This window comes from Eptatretus burgeri, chromosome 8 (assembly GCF_056783735.1).
Source record: "Eptatretus burgeri isolate ZD-2024b chromosome 8, Ebu_testis_v1, whole genome shotgun sequence".
Taxonomy (NCBI): domain Eukaryota; kingdom Metazoa; phylum Chordata; class Myxini; order Myxiniformes; family Myxinidae; genus Eptatretus; species Eptatretus burgeri.
Genome location: NC_140968.1, coordinates 13,099,274 through 13,121,773, shown reverse-complemented (window position 1 = coordinate 13,121,773; position 22,500 = coordinate 13,099,274). Strand labels below are relative to the sequence as shown.

At 46.2% G+C, this 22,500-nt stretch overlaps 1 protein-coding gene across 6 annotated transcripts in view; it reads right to left on the bottom strand.

Annotated features, from left to right (window-relative positions):
- Positions 1-22,500, bottom strand: part of LOC147021127 (sodium/myo-inositol cotransporter 2-like) — a 165,066-nt gene that overhangs the window by 886 nt on the left and 141,680 nt on the right. For 5 of the 6 annotated variants that reach the window (XM_085890911.1, XM_085890909.1, XM_085890908.1 and 2 more), the window contains 2 exons: positions 9,869-10,025; positions 1-1,948 (listed from right to left, as the gene is read on the bottom strand). The exon at positions 1-1,948 is cut by the window's left edge and continues 886 nt beyond it. In XM_085890911.1, the coding sequence (XP_085747037.1) occupies positions 1,740-1,948; positions 9,869-10,025 (366 nt within the window). In that variant the 3' untranslated portion in view covers positions 1-1,739. Of the gene's footprint in view, positions 1,949-9,138; positions 9,242-9,868; positions 10,026-22,500 lie in introns of all 6 variants that reach the window. The other variant, XR_015060716.1, reaches the window with a different exon arrangement.

Genomic DNA, 22,500 nt, shown 5'->3' with positions numbered 1-22,500 from the left:
ACAGACAGAGACAGAGAGCGAGAAGAGACAGACAGAGACAGAGAGCGAGAAGAGACAGACAGAGACAGAGAGCGAGAAGAGACAGACAGAGACAGAGAGCGAGAAGAGACAGACAGAGACAGAGAGCGAGAAGAGACAGACAGAGACAGAGAGCGAGAAGAGACAGACACAGACAGTGAGCGAGAAGAGACAGACACAGACAGTGAGCGAGAAGAGACAGAGACAGAGGCAGAGAAGAGACAGAGACAGAGGCAGAGAAGAGACAGAGACAGAGAGCGAGAAGAGACAGAGACAGAGAGACAGAGAGCGAGAAGAGACAGAGACAGAGAGACAGAGACAGAGAGCGAGAAGAGACAGAGACAGAGAGCGAGAAGAGACAGAGACAGAGAGCGAGAAGAGACAGAGACAGAGAGCGAGAAGAGACAGAGACAGAGACAGAGAAGAGACAGAGACAGAGAGCGAGAAGAGACAGACAGAGACAGAGAGCGAGAAGAGACAGACAGAGACAGAGAGCGAGAAGAGACAGACAGAGACAGAGAGCGAGAAGAGACAGACAGAGACAGAGAGCGAGAAGAGACAGACAGAGACAGAGAGCGAGAAGAGACAGACAGAGACAGAGAGCGAGAAGAGACAGACACAGACAGTGAGCGAGAAGAGACAGACACAGACAGTGAGCGAGAAGAGACAGAGACAGAGGCAGAGAAGAGACAGAGACAGAGAGCGAGAAGAGACAGAGACAGAGAGACAGAGAGCGAGAAGAGACAGAGACAGAGAGACAGAGACAGAGAGCGAGAAGAGACAGAGACAGAGAGCGAGAAGAGACAGAGACAGAGAGCGAGAAGAGACAGAGACAGAGACAGAGAAGAGACAGAGACAGAGAGCGAGAAGAGACAGAGACAGAGAAGAGACAGAGACAGAGAGCAAGAAGAGACAGAGATCGCACTTCCAAACTTCCTGTTAAGGATCACATTAACTCGTACTGAACAAGGATCAATAACAGATGCAGACATTGGGATCAGAACTCTGCACTGACCTTGAAAGATAGCCCAGTTTACCTTACACTGGCCCAACTTCCCCTTCACCTTGCAAAACACCTTGGTCTCAACACAACTGCTTCAGTTCGTTCAGGAAAACGACTGGGAACAAAATTAAACATATACACTTATCCTCCACAAATTACCTACACATCCACTGACCTCAACTACTTACATTCACATTAATTTGGAATGTCCAGTACAAAGCAAAATAAATACGACTTTGGTGTCACGCTTCTATCATAACGACATCTGTTCTGCTGTTTAACGATATCCGGAAACATTTTTATGGGAAGGGTACAAAAAAAAAAACCACCAATAAAAAATATCGACTATTTTAGTCTAAAATTAGACTTGTATCGACCTGTCACCAATCAGGAACAAAAAAGCTATCTTCATGGATTGTTGTTTGCAACAACTTATTTCCGAATAATCTTGTCAGCTTTACATCGAAGGTGCACAGAGTCGACCACAAAATAGGATTACACTGTCTTGGAACTGTACACTTTAAAAATAACACCAACATCCAAAGTGAAGTTGTTTCATTGGGAAGAATTCAACAGCATGTGTTTGGGTCCATCACTCGGAGGTCAAGCGGTAACCGAGTTGAAGCATTCAATAAGTTGAAACTGAACACCATGAAGGTTCACTTTTCTAAGTCGACCAACCAAATCACTCAAAGTTTTCAATCGTTAGACTGAAAGGTCATGCAAAGAATCCCCATAAAAAGATTCCAACACACATCCAGAGCAGTGCGGCGATGTTGAGGTATTTATGGTAGAGAGGGTTGCCCTCGTATTCCCGCAACCCAACAGGAAGCTGCACCGGTTCGCTCTGGGCTTGAGTAGAGCTTTGCGTACTGCTATTCAGACCGCAAAACCAAAGGAATGATGTTTTCCAGCACTGTGCAATCCCTGCAAAACAAACCAAAATGTTTACTGCTCATCAGTCAACCTCCAGAATAAAATGCTTCGGCCTTAAATCGAACTGGATCCTTGTGAGAATCAGGAACAAAAAAAAGAAAAAAAAAAAAGTTGTCATTTGTTTCTGTTAGAGTGTGTCAGTTACATGAGTCATTCAAAAGTTCAAGGGTCAACAAACACATTTACCTACTTTATTACTGGTCAGTATAAACATTTGATAAATGGTTAAACTAAACCTTGTGGTCTTTTGAACAATGAGTACTTCTACAACTTTTTGATCACTACAAACCCATCCACATACCGACATCCAAATAGCACCTCTTAACTGGAATGGGGACTTTTAACCTGCATGCCCCACCAGCACTTACGACCGAGGTCCTAATAAACTGGAGGCATCACACTGTTTCGGCGTCCATTAGTTAGTTGCCGAGGGAGGGTTAATTGAGGTCAAAAAGATCACAAGTATGGATGAGGGATGACCCAAGGTGAACAGCAACTTTGAAGCCCTGGAAATAAGAATGAGAGTGAACAGATTGAGGAAGTTGGTCCCATAGTCGAGAGGAAAAAATGAATGTCGGTGAGCAGTGATCCTGGATTTGGGGAATGTCACCATAAGCACATGCACTGGGGGTAGACCACAAAGGAGGTCGAAGAAGACAGAGACCAATGACCTGACTGACGTGAGAGTAACAGACCCAAGGATTCAGCTTCATCATGGGATATTGTCATGATTCATCTCCACAGCATCAATATATGAAAGGTGTGAGGCAAGGACACCAGCCCAAAAGGGGAACGCATTTCACTCCATAGAACTGCAGATGAAGGCCTTGCAAGTTGTTAGAAGTTCAGGCCCAAAGGAGGATACTGGGTCATTGATGGCTTTGGAGACCAACTCTGATATGTAGTTTGCCAAAGAAAGATTGTGGCTTATGTTGAGGCCCAAAAGTTTAAGGGACAACTTCAACAGGTTTGTTGAGGAAGTAGATTAGAGAGTTCATAAAAAAAAACAAAAAAAACATTCCTTTTGGAGAGAAAGTGAGAATATGATATTTGTCAGGGATGAAAGACAATCCAAGTGTTGGACCAGCTCCCGATTCTATCAAAGTCTGCAGAGAGGGAAGATAGGATGAAGGATGGTATGACAGAGAATGGAATAATCAGTAAAAAGACAAGGAGGGTTTTCCATATACTGTAATCGGAAAAAAAAAATGTTGAGAATGAACAGGATGGGGCTAGAGACCTGCATTGGCGCACTCCAGACTCAACAGGGAGAGGGAATGAGAAGATCCTGTTGAAAAACGTATACCGACAGTGTGGAGGAAGCCAGCAAGCAATGAGAGGATGTGGCCTTGGACGTCATCGGCAGAGAGTTTGGGAGAACAAGACTGGTGACAGACTGTCAAATGTTTGAGATATGATGAGACAGCCCTGGTCATTGTCCACAATTCATGGCCTCCATACATTGTTGTGAAAGCAGGAGTAGCAAGTTCAGGGCAGAGTGACCGGGTTGGAGACCAAACTGACGGTCTGAGATCAGACCATTGGAGAAAAGGATGGATTTTATATCAACTGCAATGATGGATTCCACGACTGCTTATAATATGAAGTAAGCTTATGGTCCTGTCGTCAAGAGGATCTGTTTTAGCACAATTTTTGTATTGTGGTGATGTTAACCGATTTTCAAGCAAACAGAAGGTGACTTAAGGCAAATGGTGCAGATATGGAAGAGTGGCAACAGGTTTTCAGCACAATGGGCATTGAAAGTGTGACCATACACGGCCCTGTGGGTGAGGATGCATGCATATGCTTTTGTATGACCATGAGCTTTGGCCTTAGGCCAGGGCGCACTTTGGTTGTAGTGTTGTGTTGGTCCTTAAGCAATTCCATGCAAAATGTTTGTTAAAAGTAAACTTTCACTTGTTTTTATATTTTTATGTTGTAATGGTTAAAAAAAAAAAAAAAGTAGGGTGGTATTTTTTACAAAAATGGTAAGGGTGCCAAATCCAAGATGGCAGCCAGCATTGAAAATGGATACTCATTATGGAATAGTTGGCATGAAACACAAGTTGAAGTTACTATATTTATAATGACAAATGATATTACAGCCATTTTGATATTTCAAAATGGTCACCATGAAAATTACAGGGAGCTGGTATGACCAAAGAAAAATACATGCATCATCGTACATTTTGAACTTCAATCATCATCGTCCCTGTCCCTCACCAATTGTTTGCCCGTGTTAACTTTGTTGCTGCACTATAACCCATGCAGCCACATACCTCTGTGCATGGAATATTGTTATTTCGACAACTACATCATCGCCTTGTATCCACATTTTCCCAACTTCAACATTGTTTAAGGGGCTGCATGGTGGATTCAAACATCGGATTGGAGCAAAATGACATGTTACTGCATCAAAGTTCCAACCACACTCAGCTGGAGACTAGAGGCATGGGTGACTTTCTCCAGCCTTTCTTCAAATCATTGTTATGTAATGTGCCCGACGAATATGTAAGGTTAACGAACCGGTAGCTGGAGGAAGACTCTCTCCCTCAGCCATACGATTTGAGTACAACAATCAACGAATCTCATTTACTTTGGCGTGGACTTTGGACCTGTATAGCATGCATACGAGCAGTTTCAACTGGGAGCATATTTCCGGAGATGGATCGTTGCTCCCTAGTGATGCCAATGCTTCCAGGATCGCATCATCACAAGACATGAACGCCTTGAAACACCCCCTTACAATTGAACAGTCCTTGGTTCTGCCAAAGATATCAGACCCAGTAAAAGCATGGAAGCCTAATATCGCTGATGTATGTTTTTGTCCTCAGTTGTCATAAATAGGTTGCACTGCAATGTTTCTCTTCGGTTTCCCCCTCTCGGTGAGAAACCTCGTAACTGGCATGCTTGGATACATTTGAATGATCAGGTTAGAAGACATCAGTGTCTGGAGAATCAATCACGACCTCTGCATCGCTGTCAATTGTAAGGACGTGCAACAAGAGTAAAGTATCTGCCTCATCTTGACTGGGTGAGCTGGGTGTTTGGAACATGATTATTGCCCTCATTTCTGTTCCAGAGGTCACAATGGATTTCTTCAATCTGTTGCTTGGGATCATGCTGTGATCTGGACTCTTGGCAGTTAAATATTCTGTAAGTTCTGCTTTGGTCTTGACATTTGAGAGGAAATATTTCAACTAAATATTCTGGATATGATTGTGCAAAGTCATAGCATGTTTTTATTTGATCAGTTTTCAACATAGAATTCATAAGAGCCATGAAATCGATAATGATTACTCCATACGGTATGTTGAAGCTGTGGATTCGTTTCCAGCCTCCACTGCCATATCTTCCACTGCTGCATCTGGGATATGTATTATCTGTAATGGTACATCCATTGTTTGGTTGTCAGACACATCAGTCATGGCTGATTCACTAGTTTGATCTTGTACCTCTTGTTGTTCATTGTGAGCTTGTAGCTCAAAATGATGAAGGTTCATAGCATTGTCCTGAGGTCTAAGCTGACAAGAAAGAGTGATCCCCCCACGACAAAGAGGGATTTTAAAATTTTTTAAATATACCATGTCAAGGCTCATGGAAGATGGATTGTGAAACTGCCAAATTCACAAGTTCCAATCCATTCCTTCAGGTGAAGCCCTGGCCGGCTTCTCGAAATGACGATGAGCCTCTGCGACAGTCCTCATTCTCTTTCGATTTCAACCAGCTTGTTTCCCGCTCTTCTGTTGTTGCATTTGCACTTTTGAATGTTTCGAGCTTCCTTTTGTCCCTCACAGAAAGGTTTCCCTCTGTTAAATGTTCTTTGACAAATCCCTCAAATATCTGCTGTCCAATGTCATCATGATCTATGATATCTTTGGCCACTTTCTCATTCATAACTTCTTTGCTAATGCTTCAGTCACATTTGGCTCGGCGGCCGTAGGGTCTAAAAAAATCTACGGCCACCAGCAATTATAGGGCGGCCACAGTATTTCCACGGTCACACAATGTTGCAGTCACATATGTTTTTATTTTTGGGTTTCCCAACCTTGACCGAATCCAATACCTGCAGAGCCTAGCAGCCGCATGGCTGAGGAAGTCGCCATTGCAAGGCTTCTTCTTATTATTATTCTTCTTCCTTCTCCTCCTCTTCTTCACGCGCGGCCTGATGCAGCATTATCTTGTAAAACAAATAATCAATAATCATGTACATTTTTCTCCTCATTGATAATTAATTAGTTCGGCGAAATGCGACCCGGAAACGATAAAAATGTTATCGGACAAAATATTAACGGACATTATGGGACAAAAAAAAAAAAAAATCGAGTTATCGGAAGTTAACTGGTCCGATAACGATAAATGGAAGTTAACTTCTGATAATAGTCCGATTAAAAAAAGTAAACTTTGATAATTATCTGTTATCGGATTATCACTTTTGTGCCCAACACTGGTGGCAAACACCTATACTCCGATCTCTATCGGTAGTGCACGGTCGACGCAGACTGCCACGGAGGCCGTACGTAGGACGCACGGCGGGGCGTAGGGGAACCGTACGTCAAACCTGCGTTGCCCACAGGTAGTCACACAGACCGCAAGGTCACCGTACGTTGAACACAGGGATGCCTTAGGACTACCCTATGGCGACCGTGGAAATAGTGCGGCCACCATAATTTTTTGGGGTTGGCAAAATTCATTTTTCATTGATAAGAGACTACGGCAGCCACACGAATAACGCAAGCCCACCGTACGCTCTACGTACGGTCGACGTGGAACACATATACGTCATGGCTACGGCTTGTCGAATTGCTACGGCCAACCTAGAAATGAAAAAAGTTATAACTCCGCGCTCTAATTCCACGGAGACCCCTACGGCCTGTAAAAGATAGCCATACGGCGTAGGGCCACCCTGAGGCCACCTCAGAAACTCTGCGTCCGCCGCACGTTTCTGTCAATTCAGGGGGGGTACGGCCACCGTATCCTAGCCGTAGAGCAAATGTGACTCATGCTTAAGCAGGTTGTAGATATCATCCTGATACTCATCATCTGCCGTTACTATGATGACCCTCTACTACCACTGAAAAGTACATATATCAATAAAAATGGGTATTGTCAATGTCATGTGTGCCAGACACCATTCTACACCTGTAATGAAATATTTCAAACATTTCTATGGAAAATAATTATAAAATTGTGCCACCTTTTATAGTGGTAGCCATCTTGGATTTGGTACCTTTTACAAGTTTGGAAAAAAATTCCACCCTTTTTTTTCATATCTTGATATCTTAATACAAAATCAAGTGATAATTTGCTGTTAACAAACATTTTACACAAAAGTTATTTTTATGACATAACTGCCTCCACTAATGGACATTGTTTCATTTGGTCTTGGGGCTGAAGTACAAGTACTTAGCTTTGTAATAATGACTGGTTTTCTTTACCATTTTTCTTTAATTGGCAACTGTTCAAGAAGCTCAGTTGAGCGGTAAGAGGAAGTTGAGATTTGATTATTGTAATGTTGGTGGTTTGAAAGGAAAGGGCAGGGAGATTGCAGACACTGACCACAAGAAGAGCTCGTTTGCAAGACACCATTTGGACACAAACTAGTGAAATGGAGCTGGGTCAGGAGTTTAAGGGTCTCCATAAGGGAGGAAAAGGCAGGAAGAATGGACGAAGTATAGTTCAAGGTCAACCAGGTGGTGGAGTTTTATCAGGGTGAGTGAGAGATGGATGTCTGTAAAGCTGATTGCTGAGGGAGATTTGTCGAATGCCATTTCAGGATAACGCATCTCAGGTAGGATGCCAGGAGCAGAAAAAGGCAGTTTTGAAATAATGTAGGAGACTTTCTGAGAATGTTTCCAGAGGAGCAGCGGGTGATTTGTAGAGATGGTTAGAGTGGAAATGTAGGTCATAAATTGGGTGTTTATCAAGGGGTACATGGTGGAGAAGGCCATGACACCAGGAACTAGAACGGGCACTCGGTAGAGCGCATACCTTCGCCGCCGCTACTTTTTTCCAGGCACATTTGAAAAACGTCATTTAAAAACGTCCATGACGTCACAACCATCAATCCGATGACTCACACGTTCACATGCGCTCTACATGCCAGCGTATGACTCACACGTTCCGCATAATGCTGCCCATAAGTTGTAGGCACGTTACGCGATCGTTGACACGTCGACACACGTTACTTGTAAGTTACTCATAAGTCGAAACACGTCGAGGTAATGTTTAGCATACCCGAAACTTATTTCTAACCTATGAGTAACGTGTTATAGGCACGTTACGCGATTGTTGTGACACGTCAACACATGTTACTTGTAAGTTACTCGTAAGTCGAAACACGTCGACGTAATGGTTAGCGTCAGTGTTCCAGACTCCCTGGTTTTTTTTTTTGGTTTTTTTTTCCGGTATGACGGTGATGTTGACACTTCGATTTCTAGTGCGGTTATAATATAATATAATTAATAGGCTGCCGCTCAATGATTTAAATCATAACCGCACTAGAAATCGAAGTGTCAACATGACCGTCATGCCGAAAAAAAACAAACAAAAAAAAAACCAGGGAGTCTGGAACACTGACGCTAACTATTACCTCGACGTGTTTCGACTTATGAGTAACTTACAAGTAACGTGTGTCAACGATCGCGTGGCGTGCCGACAACTTATGCCAGCGTATGCGGAACATGTGTCATACGCCGAGTACGTCGATAAATTTTCAACATGCTGAAAATGTCGACGTACTCAGCGTACTACGACGTATGCCAGCGTGCTCTTAACGTAAACAAAACTTACCCATTACGTATTCGACGTGTGCCAGCGTTTTAGACAAATTTTTCATACGTCGACATACGCTGGCTAAAACGTCAAGGTGTGACAGCGGCTTGACACTTCGATGTCTAGTGCGGTTATGATTTGAATCGTCGAGCCGCAGCCTTTTAATAGGCTACGCCACGTGATCGTCGGCGATACGCTGCCGCGCGCTCTGCATAAGTTAGACTATCGTTGGGCATAGGTTGTGAACGCTGACAACACGCTCAGCATTCGTTGGTATTATAAGTTATGTGATTGAAACGTTCTGTGTACGTTACTAATACGTTATGCATACGTCCAACTCGTTATGAATACGTCAAAAACTGGAAAAAAAACATCAATAGTTCAGCATACGCCAACGTTTTACATACCTTTTGATACCTTGCCATACGCTGGCTAAAACGTCAAGGTGTGACAGCAGCTTAAGATTGGGCCAAATCTTTCAGGAACCAGCTGAGCATGCTCGGCATTCGACTTGGGATGGTTGGGGGCAGGAATGTGGAATTTGTCCAGGGTGCCACTGATAATTCACCTTGCCTTTTCTTCATCAAATGACATAATGGTATCTTTAATATTCACCAACAACAATGCTATCATATGGGTTCCCAACTTAACATGCATCCGACGGACAATGCACCTTGTGATGCCGATGAAGCGCCAATCCAACAGTCTATAACTGGGCCAGGAATCTTAACAGCTCAACAGCACATGCCCACCTTCTGTGCCAATCATGTCGGGCATCATAATTTATTGCTTGCAATTAACAAAGTTTACCAACTTTGCTTCCCTAACTATCTCTTACCCACCATTCAGAGGTACGCGACTCTCCCCAAAGTGCTTTTTTGTGTGACTTCTGCCACTTACTTCAGCACACAAAGAGAACTGGCTGTGTTAATTCTGGTGTCAAACTGCCAGCCATTTATCTTGCCCTGTTATGTAACTGTTTGACTGTGTGTGGCACCTTGAGGAATTTGTTTGCCAAGTCATTGCTTGTTTAACTAGAATGGCACTTGTAGAGTGCAGTCTTGCATCATGAGAGGAATTTGACTTGTTGGCAAGTGATGTTATGTGAAAGTCATTTTTGTTGCTTTTTGACCTTACCATGACCAGAGGTATGCGAGTTGTCATCCACTGTGAGCTCCAACATTTTGACTCCATTCTTGTTGTCCACATCACCCAAACCATCTGGTGGCTGGTCATGGTGATTCAATTTCCGTGTTAACGGCTTGTATCTTGTGCTCCACAGTAAACCACCCAACTGAAAAACATCAAGACATTCATAATGCTGGGGGATTCTTTTGTTGTAACATTTCCCAATTCAACCAATCAACTTTACAAATGCCACTTTTACAAACAAATGTTAATATGAGAGATGGGGAGAGCAGGTGAGGGAGAGAGAGAAGGGGGGGATGAAAGAGGGGGGAGAGAGAGAGGGGGGAGAGAGAGAGGGGGAGAGAGAGGGGGAGAGAGGGGGGAGAGAGAGGGGGAGAGAGAGAGGGGGAGAGAGAGGGGGAGAGAGAGAGGGGGAGAGAGAGGGGGGAGAGAGAGGGGGAGAGAGTGGGGGGAGAGAGAGGGGGAGAGAGAGGGGGAGAGAGAGGGGGAGAGAGTGGGGGGGGAGAGAGAGGGGGATGAAAGAGGGGGAGAGAGAGAGGGGGATGAAAGAGGGGGAGAGAGAGAGGGGGATGAAAGAGGGGGAGAGAGAGAGGGGGATGAAAGAGGGGGAGAGAGAGAGGGGGATGAAAGAGGGGGGAGAGAGAGAGGGGGGATGAAAGAGGGGGAGAGAGAGAGAGAGGGGGAAAGAGAGAGGGGGAGAGAGAGAGAGAGAGAGAGAGAGAGAGAGTGAGAGAGGGGGAGAGAGTGAGAGAGAGGGGGGGGAGTGAGAGAGACAGAGACAGAGACAGAGACAGAGACAGAGATTATCATGAAAAAGAAAATGGACTTTTGATCAGCAATACAAATAAGCAGCCAAAACAAATCGTGCTTGTAAATACCCATAAGAATGACGATGCCATACAGTGGACACTTAAGGTGTGTTACTCATGCCTTGGACGGGGGGGGGGGGTGGGGGGTACATTCAAATTTGAGCTAAGCATACTTTCAGTTGAAATCATGCAGCTTGACAAGCCAAGTCTGCTGAGCAAATTTATTTATTTGTTTGTTTATTCACTACCTTTTACCCACCCCAATTAACCAGACTCAGCTTATTACTGGAGAACTGATGTCACACGTAATCGATAATTTAATCAGTCTTCTTTGTGACATTCACGATTAACTTGCTGTTAAATGGTATAATTATTATTTTTTGTATACATTGTCAAGGCTCGTATGAGAGCTAACACACAACGCACAGCAAGGGGGGCGTGAGACAAGAGGGGCGGGAGTGGGAAGGACAAATCAGTGGGGAACAGAGAGGGATGGGGTGGGGAACATGGGGTATAAAAGATGGACATTACAGGGACTTTCAGGAAGGAAAGCAGGGAATTTCAAGGAGGTGGGTTTGGGGTGGATTAACGGGGGTAAAAAAGATCGAGGTTTTGGATGGTGAAGACAAGAGGTGGTGGTAAACTGCTGTTTTGAAGGCCTGGAGGGAAGAATGGGATTGAACAGAGTGAGGGAGTTTATTCCAAAGGCGGGAAAAAAAAGAGGAATGAAAGAGTGAAGGTAAGCAGTGATTCGTGATTTTGGTAGTTTTACTCGAAGGGGGTTGCTGGCGGACCTTGAGCGTCCTGCTGAAATATGGTGGGGACAAATCGCAGACAGAGCAGGGGGGGGCGAGACCGCAGAGAAGAAGGTAAAAGACAGAAAGACCACCGACCTGCCTGCGGTGAGACAGTGAGAGGCCTAAAGACTCAGCCTCACCGCGGAAGATAACAATGATCCTAAATGCCTTGGTTTCCACAGTGTGTAACCGAGAAAGGTGAGAGGCAGGAGCACCAGCCCAGAGGGGAGAGCAGTACTCCATCAGGCTGCGGATGATGGCTTTGTATGTGCTCAGGAGCTCAGGTGGGCTGAGGAAGGACTTTGCACGATGGAGGATTCCCAGTCGGCGACTGGCTTTGGAGGCGAGGTTAGAAATGTGGTTTTCCCAGGAAAGGTCATGGCAGATAGTGAGACCCAGAAGCTTGAATGGAAGGACTTCTTCCAGCGGATTGTTGAGAAAGTAGATGGAGGGGTTTTCCAAATGGTCCTTTCGGGGAGACAGAGTGAGAGTGTGAGATTTGTCAGGATTGAAAAACATGTTCCACGTGTTGGTGGTCCAGTTTGTGATTTTACCCAGATCTGCAGAGAGTAAAGAAGCCACTGCTTGCCGGTCTGAGGGACGGCAAAGGGTGGAGTCATCAGCAAAGAGATAAAGAGGATTTTCCAGAGAGTCAGAGAGATCAATGATGAAAACCAGAAAAAGAACAGGGCCCAGAACGCTGCCTTGAGGAACTCCAGCCTGGACAGGAAGAGGGGATGAGAGAACTCCATTTTGGGCGACACGTTGACTGCGACAGGAGAGGAAGTCTGCAAACCATGAGTTGAGATGGCCTTGGATACCATAGGAAGAGAGTTTGGTGAACAGAGAAGGGTGCCAGACCATGTCAAAAGCACACGATACGTCGAGGGATAGACTGATTTTCTGTCTGGCATTGAGGACCTCCATCCATTGTTGGGAGAGCAGAAGCAGCATATCCAGGGTAGAGTGACCTGGTCTGAAACCAAATTGATGATCGGAGATCAAGCCATTGGAGAGGAGGAAGGATTTAATGTCTGAAGCGATGATGGATTCAATAATCTTGCTGATGATTTGGAGAAGGCTGATTGGTCTGTGGTTGCAGGGATCTGTTTTGTACCTTTTTTGTGCAGGGTGGTAATGTTTGCTTATTTCCAAGCAGATGGCAGATGACCTTGAGCAAATGAGAGGGTGAATAGAACAGAGAGAGGGTGACCAAGAGCAGAGGAGCAGGTTTTTAGGACGCGTAGGCTGATGCCGTCTGGGCCGGTTGCAGAATCTGAGGCGAGGATTGACAGCAAGCTCTCCACCTTGTCAGCAGAAAAGGACACAGAGTCCAGGGACAGTTGGGTGCGACTGGGTAAGGTGGGTACAGAAAGCGATGACACAAACACCTAGCTTAGGCGTTCAGCCTTTTCACGAGCAGTATCAGCAGTGCGGCCATTTGAGGGAAGGGAGACGATGGAAGGGGAACATACACCAGAAACAGATTTGAATAGATGCCACGACAATTTTGAAGAGGGGGAGAGGTTTGAGAGTTCAGACTTGAGATGAGAAAGATGTTGTTTTCTGGCTCTCCTGAGGGTAGATACACACTTGTTCCGAGCTTTATGGAAGGAACTGAGATTACCCTCAGTTGGGTTTGCTTTCCATGAAGCAAAGGAAAGTTGTTTCAGGACAACTGCCTCACCACAAGCTTCAGTGAACCAAGAGAGAAAGAGAGAAAGAGAGAAAGAGAGAAAGAGAGAAAGATATATATATATATATATATATATATATATATATATATATATATATATATATATATATATATATATATATATATATATATATATAGAGAGATTCTTTGAAAGAATTCCCAGGATGAGTTGATGTTGGAGAAAGTAGGGATGGGAGACCAGTCTCGAAGTTTTATGGCTGCTTGAAGACCCTGCCAGTTGGCTTGAGTGAAATGCCAGACTCGACAGCACTGAGGTGGTTCTCTGATAATAGCCAGAGAGATGTCCACTTTGACAAGGACGTGGTCAGAAGATCCGATTGGAGCAGAGGAAGAGCAGCAGATATTGTCAGGGAAATTTGTCAAAATCAGATCCAGAAGAGATAGAGTACCATTGGTTGAGATCCGGGTCGGGAAGTTGACCGATTGAGTCGCATAAGTCTTTGCTGAAGTGCCATGGCAGGTGAGAGAGGTACCCACACCCAGCCAACTAGCATGATGGCAATTGAAGTCACCACATATGAGGAAGAGAGAGAGTTCGGATGATAAGATAGAAGTTGGTCCATGTTTTCAGATAGCGAGGTGTAAATGGAGTATTCACTGTTTGGTGGACGGTACAGTACACATATAAACATGAGGTGGGAGTGGAGGGGAAGCCGTAGCCAGAGGTATTCCTGGGGGTGTCGGGGAGTGAGGGCAGTGCACGGAGAGTGAGGAATAGAGTCTTTGATGGAGAGCAACTCCTCCACCAGGATGAGGCTCAGGCCTGTCATACCGGAGGACGGAGTAATCAGGGAGAGATACGAGGGAATCAGAGACGTCTTGAGAGAGGAAAGTTTCTGTTTGGCAGATTCTGTCTGGTTTGTCAGTGGCAACCTGAATGTAAAGATCTGTAAGGTTTGAGCAAAGGCCCCAGATATTTGAGGTCCACTCTGTTAATGAAGAGGGATGGGAGGAGGCTTTGGGTGCTGGGGGTGGGAGGGGAGGAGGAGAGTTGGACAAGGGAGGAGGGGGGGAGGTAAGGAGAGTTGTTGAAAGAGTGTGGGGGATTGCAGAAGAGTTAGGGGAAGGGGGATGAGGAGGAGAAAAGGCTCTGTGGTGCTGGGTTGAGGTGTAGTGGGGAGTAATACGAGAGGGGATAGAAGGCAGTTGAGGATTTGAGGAGGTGGAGGGATGAGATGGGGGTGAGAGGACAGGGGAAGTAGGCAGCTTTGTGGATGTGAGGGGGGGAACTTTGGAAAGGGTGAGTGAGGGGGTGAATGGTGGGAGAAGGGTGAGTGTGGAGAGTTGAGGGAGAAAGGTGAGGGGGGAGTTTTTGAGAAAGGTGAGAGGGAAGCTTGGAGGGAGAAGAGTGTGATGGTTGCTTTGAGAGTGAGGGGTGAGAGGAGTGAATTGGCACTGAAGTTGGAAAAAAATAATGCTTGATGGAAAACGACCAAGCATAGCAAACTGTGCTTTAAAATTTTTTTCGTTCGGAAATGCGATTAAAGACATTTCTTGAGGGATGCAATGAAGGTGAGTTAAGAGAATGGAGAGAAGAAACGTAACAGTTAGACTTTTCAGACAAGGTATGAAGGAGAGGTCAAATTGAGAGCAGTCTGTTGAAGTAGAAAAAGTGTCGTGAATTATGATACAGTAATGAGAACCACACGTGCAAAAGGGGAAGATGAAGTTGATGATCGGAAATCAAGCCATTGGAGAAGAGGAAGGATTTACAATCTGAAGCGATGATGGATTCAATAACCTTGCTGATGATTGGAACAAGGCCGATTGGTCTGTTTGAGTATTGACTGAGATTGGTTTTAGTATTGACTCAAATTAGCAGTGCCACAGCATCTGTGGGAATGTTGCTCTTCAGATGATGAGACTTTAACGGCCACAATTATGGCCGCCTTGTGGTGTTGGCCGGAGAAAGTTTTTAGCCTAAATCTTTCATGAACTGGCTGGCCTGGCCTGATGTTTGACCAAGTAGGTTAGAGCAGGAATTTGTGCTTTGTTAAAGATGCCCAGTGATGGCTTGTCCACTTCTCATGAAGGAGACCGTGAGATCTTCAATGTCCAACTAATGTTGGCAGACGTGATGCCCAGTTTAATGTCCATCCAAGGACGGCACACATTGATGAATCACCCTGCCTGCAAAACACCAGGATGACAGTTTATAGCCAGGTCGAGTTCCTCCACCTCACTTCTCACCTGCTCAGAGTGTTTGTACCGATCAGATGCCAATGAAAGAGAAAAGTGGGTGAGGAAACAAACAAAGCCGATGTAATTACAGTTTCTCTAGAAGGGCACAAGGTAGAGCACATACCTCCACCATGTAATGCCTGATCCATGAGAACATATCAGGCCCAATACATTTTTGAAATATGCTATGTAGTATATATCGTTTTTAGCCCCATCTCTCAATGGTGAAGAACCCCTTTTTCTTTCAAACTCTTCAATCTTGAGTTAGATGGGTACCTATACGCCTTGGTCATATTGGGGTTTATCGATATTGGCAGGAATGGTAGGTAGCTTATCGGTATGGATCGGTCATTGTATACCTGTCCTGTGTGGACTGTGTGTAATGATTGTCCTGTTTATTCATTCCTGAGGCGACAACTGTGTCCACTTAAAAAACAAAAATGATTTTATAATCTATAAAATAATAATAATAAAATATATATAAATACGTTGTCATATTACATACCTACAGGTCATGAACAAAAAAAAATGGAAACACTTGGGTAAATGAGGAACACCAAGTACATTGAAAGCAACGGCTTCCACACAGGTGTGGCCCAAGTGTTAATTAAGCAAACAACATCTCAGAAATCTTCGGTTCATGCATAAAAATGATGCACAGGCCTGGTTGCCTATAATTATATGGATAGCATGACTGCAGGAGGAGACCTCAGTGACTTTGAAAGAGGGGTGATTGTTGGGGTGCATTTGGCAGGAGCTTCAGTGACAAAGACAGCTCAACTTGATGATGTTTCACGAGCAACGGTGTCTAAGCCTCTAAGGTGATGTCGGCATGGAATTCCAAGGAAAAGACATCATTGGCAAAGGGCAACAGTGGGCAGAAGCACATATTCTAGGATTGTGATATCCGTGCATTAATTTAAAGTGAAAGGCAAAGCAGGCGAGCAATTGCAAATCAATTGACTGTAAATTTCAACCTGCGGCACGAGCAGATAGTTTCATCAAAAACGGTCCACCGAGATCTCCACAGAACGGGATACCATAGTCAAGATGCAATGCACAAACCGCTCGTCACACATGGCAATGCACGTTTGCGAGTCCAGTGGTGCAAAGAGCACAGGCAATGGACTACTGAACAGTGGAGAAATGTGATACGGTCAGATGAATCGTCCTTCACCATGTTCTCAAGAAATGGATGAATGCACGTGTGGCACCAACCTGAATAACTCCACAATCCTGAGTCAGGTCAGGTCAGGTATGGGAGCATGTGCCAGAACAGCGCGTCGCTGCGTCCACTTTCCGCCGGTACTCCAGGGGCCTCCGTCTGGCCATCCCCCAGGCAGATGCCAGGCCCATCGCAATCTCCTTGAGATGATGGTCAACCTGCTGCAACCATGAGGCACGTGGTCGGCCCACTGGCCTCCTCCACTCATGAGACTCCCTCGCTGAGAGAATCTGGTGAGCAGGATCAGTGTCAGGAAAACGAGCCACATGTCCATACAGCCGCAGCTGACGCTCACGGACTGTGCAGGTAACAAATCTCATCCGAGTCTCTCTCAGCAACCGCTCGTTGGACACAAAATCCGACCAGCGATAGCCAAGGATTCTTCGAAGAGACTTGGTACCAAAAGAATTAAGTCTCCGTCTCAGATCCTTGGTCAAAGTCCAAGTCTCGCACCCATAGAGCAAGACTGGAAGTACCAAGGACCTGAAGACTCGGACTTTCGTCCTCCCGCACAGGTACCGGCAGCGCCACACCCCATGATCCAGTGAATCCATGACTCCCCAGGCCCGACCCAGACGTCTATTGACCTCCGGCTCACAACCTGCGGAGACATGAATATCACTGCCAAGGTAAGTGAATCTATCCACGACCTCAACATCCTCACCACAAACGGACACAGACAGGACAGCAGCATCCAAGATGTCACCGAAAGCCTGGATCTTAGTTTTGACCCAAGAAATCCGTAATCCCAATGGCTCCGACTCCTCATTCAGCACCTCGAGGGCCCCCAAGAGGATGTCTAAAGTCTCCGCAAAGATGACTGCATCATCTGCAAAATCAAGGTCCGAGATCTTGACATTGCCAAACGATGCACCGCAACTTGATCTCTCCGACATCCTCCCAAAAATCCAGTCCATACAAGTGCTGAAAAGTGTGGGGGCAAGCACACATCCCTGACGAACTCCAGTAACAACTGGAAATAAGTCAGAGATGGTACCACCACACTTCAAAGCACTCTCAGTACCAGAGTAGAGTTCAGACATCAGATCGATCAGTTTCGGTGGCACCCCACGAAGACCAAGAATCCTCCAGAGGACATCCCGATTCACTGAATCGAATGCTTTACAGAGATCAACATAGGCTGCAAGCAGCCCCTGCCGAAACTCTCGTCTGCGTTCGGTGAGGACACGAAGTGCAAGGATATGGTCAATCGTTGACCTCTTTGGTGTAAAGCCTGACTGCTCTGGACGCTGGTGCTCAAGCAGATGGTGGCGAACCCTATCAATAATTATCCGAGCAAAGACCTTGCCCGGCACTGAGAGCAGCGTCACCCCTCGGTAGTTGTTGCAGTCTTGGCGATCACCCTTCCCTTTCCAGAGAGGAACAACAAGGCCCCTCTTCCAATCAGTTGGGGGATGATGCCTGTGTTCCAGGCAGAGCACAAAACTGCATGCAACGACACGAGTGCAGCATTTCCACCAGCCTTGAGAAGTTCGGCATGGATGCCACAGATCCCTGGAGCTTTACCCCGTTTCAACCGGTTTACCGCAGCCCGTGTTTCCACAAGCGAAGGTAGACCACAGTTGATTGGAGGGTCAGCAACAGGGATTGTAACACCCTTGACGTCCAACTCGACAGCTGGGGGATCAGCCTGGTACAACCGCTCAAAGTAACCGGCCCAGCGGGCCTTCACTTCAGACTCCTCTGTCAAGAGCCTACCACTCTATGCTCGAACTGCAGTGCTCCGAGGGATGGGCTTGGATGAACGTAATGCGCGAATTCCCCTGTAAGCGGGACGAGAATCACCTGTCCACAGGTGATGCTCTACCCCCTCACAGATTCCTCGCACATAGGCCTCCTTGTCCACCCTCAGTGCACGTACAGTTTTACGCCTCAGCTCCCTGAACAGCTCAGCTCTGCCATTCAGCCTGGCCCTGCGACTCTGGTCAATGGTATCCAGTGTCCCTTGAGAGACAAAATTCTTTTTTGCCCTGCGGTGAACTCCAAGGCATCCACCGGCAACATCAAGGACGGTGGTCTTGAAGGTGCTCCACAACTCTTCAGGACCCCCCAAAGCACCCAGACCCCCCCAAGTGTCCACTCAGCCTGTTCGCAAACTCCTCAGCTACTCTCTCATCCCTGAGCTTGGCAACATCCAGCCTAGGCTGGGATGGTACCATTCTCCAGGATTTAAGGTGCAGCTTTAGAGTTGCTACAACAAGCCTGTGGTCAGTATTGAGGAACTGAGCACTCCGGTAGACCCTGCAGTTCTGGATCATCCTCCAACGACTGTCAATGAGGAGATGGTCAAACTCCTTTGCCACACCGCCAGCGTTGGAATACCAAGTCCAGCGATGAGCTTGCGGGCGCTGAAACCATGAACCAGCCACCCTAAGTCCATGACTTCTTGCAAAGTCAAGGAACTTAGTGCTATTCTGGTTCATAGTTCCTGACCCATGGGGACCAACACACACCTCATAACCATCCCTATCAGTTCCAGTCGATGCATTGAAATCCCCCAAGACTAGAAGTGTATCTCGTCTGGGGCACTGATCAACCACAGACTCGAGTGTGGCGTAGAATGTGTCCTTCACGGTGAGATCACTCGCCTCAGTCGGAGCATAAATAGAGACCAGGGAAATGACACCTAAGGAGTGGCGAATCCTTAATCTCAGAATACGCTCGTTGACCGGTGTTACCTCAATTATCATTGGGGTCAGCTTATTGGACACAGCTACAGCAACTCCTTGGGTATGGTAACCATCAGAGCGACCAGACCAATAGTAGGTGTAACCACCCACCATTATCTCGCCGCAATCCGGTCTCCGAACCTCAGAGAGAGCTGCAATCCCGATGTCCAAACGCTTGAGCTCAGATGGTAACAGAGACAGGTGATCATCCTCTCTTAGGGATAGGACATTCCAGGCACCCACCCGAAGGGACCGCCTCAGGTTAACCCAAGGAGACCGCCGTCTGGTGGACGACACCTCAGCACCACTCCGACACACTCTCCCGCAATCTGACCCAGGGATGTTACCCCGTGGTTTCCCTCCTATCAAAGATTGGGGGTCCCGAAGGCTTTGCCCCAATCCTGTCATCCGGTGAGCTGCCCTGCGAAGGGAAGCTGCACAGGAGGTACTCCCACGGAGTGGGTTTTCAGATTTTTTTGCGTTTTTGCGTTTTGCGGAATGAAGCGTTTTACGGTGGCCGGAGTGCAAATCCTGCCACCAACCTCCTAATAAGAAGTAGCCCAACTGCAGGAGGACGTCCGCAGACACAGTTGGGCACTAGATATGGATGGCCGTTGGCTCACAAGGAGCTCCTCCGCCCTTTGACAGGTTTTGTTTTTAATCCTGCTGGGTGTCCATATCCAAACACCCTCCTCACCAGAAAACCTGGTGGGGGAGACGGTTTAGTCGCCGACAACCCGACCATGGAACAGGTTAGTACAGGTTTACATGGTACCTGTAGCAGGTCACAGATCGAACCTGACCTGACAATCCTGAGTGCTTGGTTCCAACAGTGAAGGGTTCTGTAATGTTGTGGGGTGCATTTTCCTGGCATGGTTTTGGTACAGTCATTCCATCAGAAGGCAAGGTCAATGCCAATCGCTACTTAATGGTACCGAGTGATCATCTTCACCCCACGTAGCAGCATTTCTTTCCTGCCGGGAGGGTTGTCTTCCAGGATGACAATGCCCCCATCCAGAGAGCATGTGTGGTCGCCCAAATGGTTTGATGAGCATGACACTGATGTTATCCATTTGTCATGGCCTTCTCAGTCATCAGATCTGAACCCAATTGAGCATTTATGGGATATTCTGGAACAACACCTGAGACAGCCTTTTCCACCTCCATCAAACACTCGGTGAGTTCATTGACTTTCTCATGGAAGAATGGTGCTGCATCCTCCTACAGAATTCCAGACGCTGGCGGACTCTAAGCCATGGTGCATACAGGCTGTACTAGTCGCATCTGGTGGCCCCAACGTCCTATTAAGTGACTTTACTTTGGTGTTTCCATTTTTTTGCCATGTATATATATATATATATATATATATAAATATATATAAATATATATATATATAAATATATGTATATATATATATATATATATATATATATATATATATATATATATATATATACATATATACATATATACATATACATATATACATATACATATATATACATATATACATATATACATATACATATATATACATATATACATATATATACATATATATACATATATACATATATAGTGACGTCCACGGGACTTGAACAGTCCCGCCAACGTAGAATGAGCCAAAACGATGAAGGCGGTTTATTTTTTTTATAACCCAAAGATTGCGGTTTTAAATCGCTCTACAGCAAACGGGACGAGGAAGGTGGCACGAGTCGCTTTTCACTGAGTTAATAATGTTTATTTCTCTAACCAGAAATAATAATAAGACTCGGCAAGAGGAGGGATCCGGGGCGATTCGACGGGATGGTGGTGTGGGTTCGGGCGTGGGGAAAACACAAACAATTCCAATGGATATACAAATCTCAAACCCTCTAAGGCACCAGGTACACACCACACACACACACACACACACACACACACACACACACACACACACACACACACACACACACACACACACACAACGTAGCTGGTGGTCAGGCTTGCCCGTGGTGTCGACGCAACAGTCACTGGATTGGTGCCGGACGAGCTGGCGTTGCGCTCGTCAGGGGCAGGAGACACCGTGGTGCTGCTCCTGGTGGTGTCGACCTCCTGGTGTAGGCCCAAGTCCGCTCACAGCCACCAGGGAGCCAGTTCTGGCGCCAAGATGCGAGCAGGAGAGGGAGGCAGGTCTGGCCGCCGTTCGGTCCCGTACCCCGAGCCAGCAGAACTCCAGAGCCAACCGAGGTGAGGGACGAGGCACAGCAAGGCCACGAGACATGACAAATCGAGGAACGAACCAGCGCAACGAGAGAGCACGCTCAGAGACCAACAGCCTCGACCAGACGCTTTCTTTTTATGACTCTTCCTCCTCTTCTTCTCCCGAACAGAACCTTTTTATACTCGAGTTCTCGTCACTTCCAATCGAGCCCTTTTATTGGCCCTCCGCCGTCGCCTTCTGCCAATCGTGATCACGGGGCGGAGCCATCCGCAGCACTGTCCTGTTACGTCACGGCAAGCCTACAGGGAATACTAAAAGGGCTTACGCATACACACTTACCCTAACCCATCTCCCTATCTAATTACGTGACAATTATCATTTCCCCCTTAAAGAAATGGACATTTACTAGACAACTTATCACCACTGAATTGCTACTTATTACATCGAGATCCTGGTACAACTCGAACAGCATGGCATACCGAATTAAACATCCTAATTACGCTTTGAATGCATACCCCCCCCCTCAGACGTAACATTGCCCCCTCCTCTGGTACCGCAGCTCCTGCAAGGTATATCACAGGCGCTACCGTACCAGCCTTAACACTTACTGACACACCTATTTAACCAAACGAAATAAAGTAGGAGGGGCAATGGGCAGCGAGCCGCAGCTAACTTGCCTATCCTGCTTAATGTACTACCCCCTTATGGCCTTATCCTCGCCTAAACAATCATTCATTTTTTTATTATTTTATTTTATCACATGAGAGCACTGAGCGAAGTTGCACTCCATCCTCTGGATCATCGCTCCTGTCCAACACTCTTCCAGTGATCTGGGGAGGGGAAACAAAAGGTTCCACAAAAACAACACTTATACTTTACATTCCTACTCTAAGCCTTAACGACACTATTCACAGGATATTTACACTTGACCGCGTCCCTCAGTGGATGCTAATAGACCCAGCGTTGCCTGGGGAGCCAATTTTCAAATTTGCTTGACC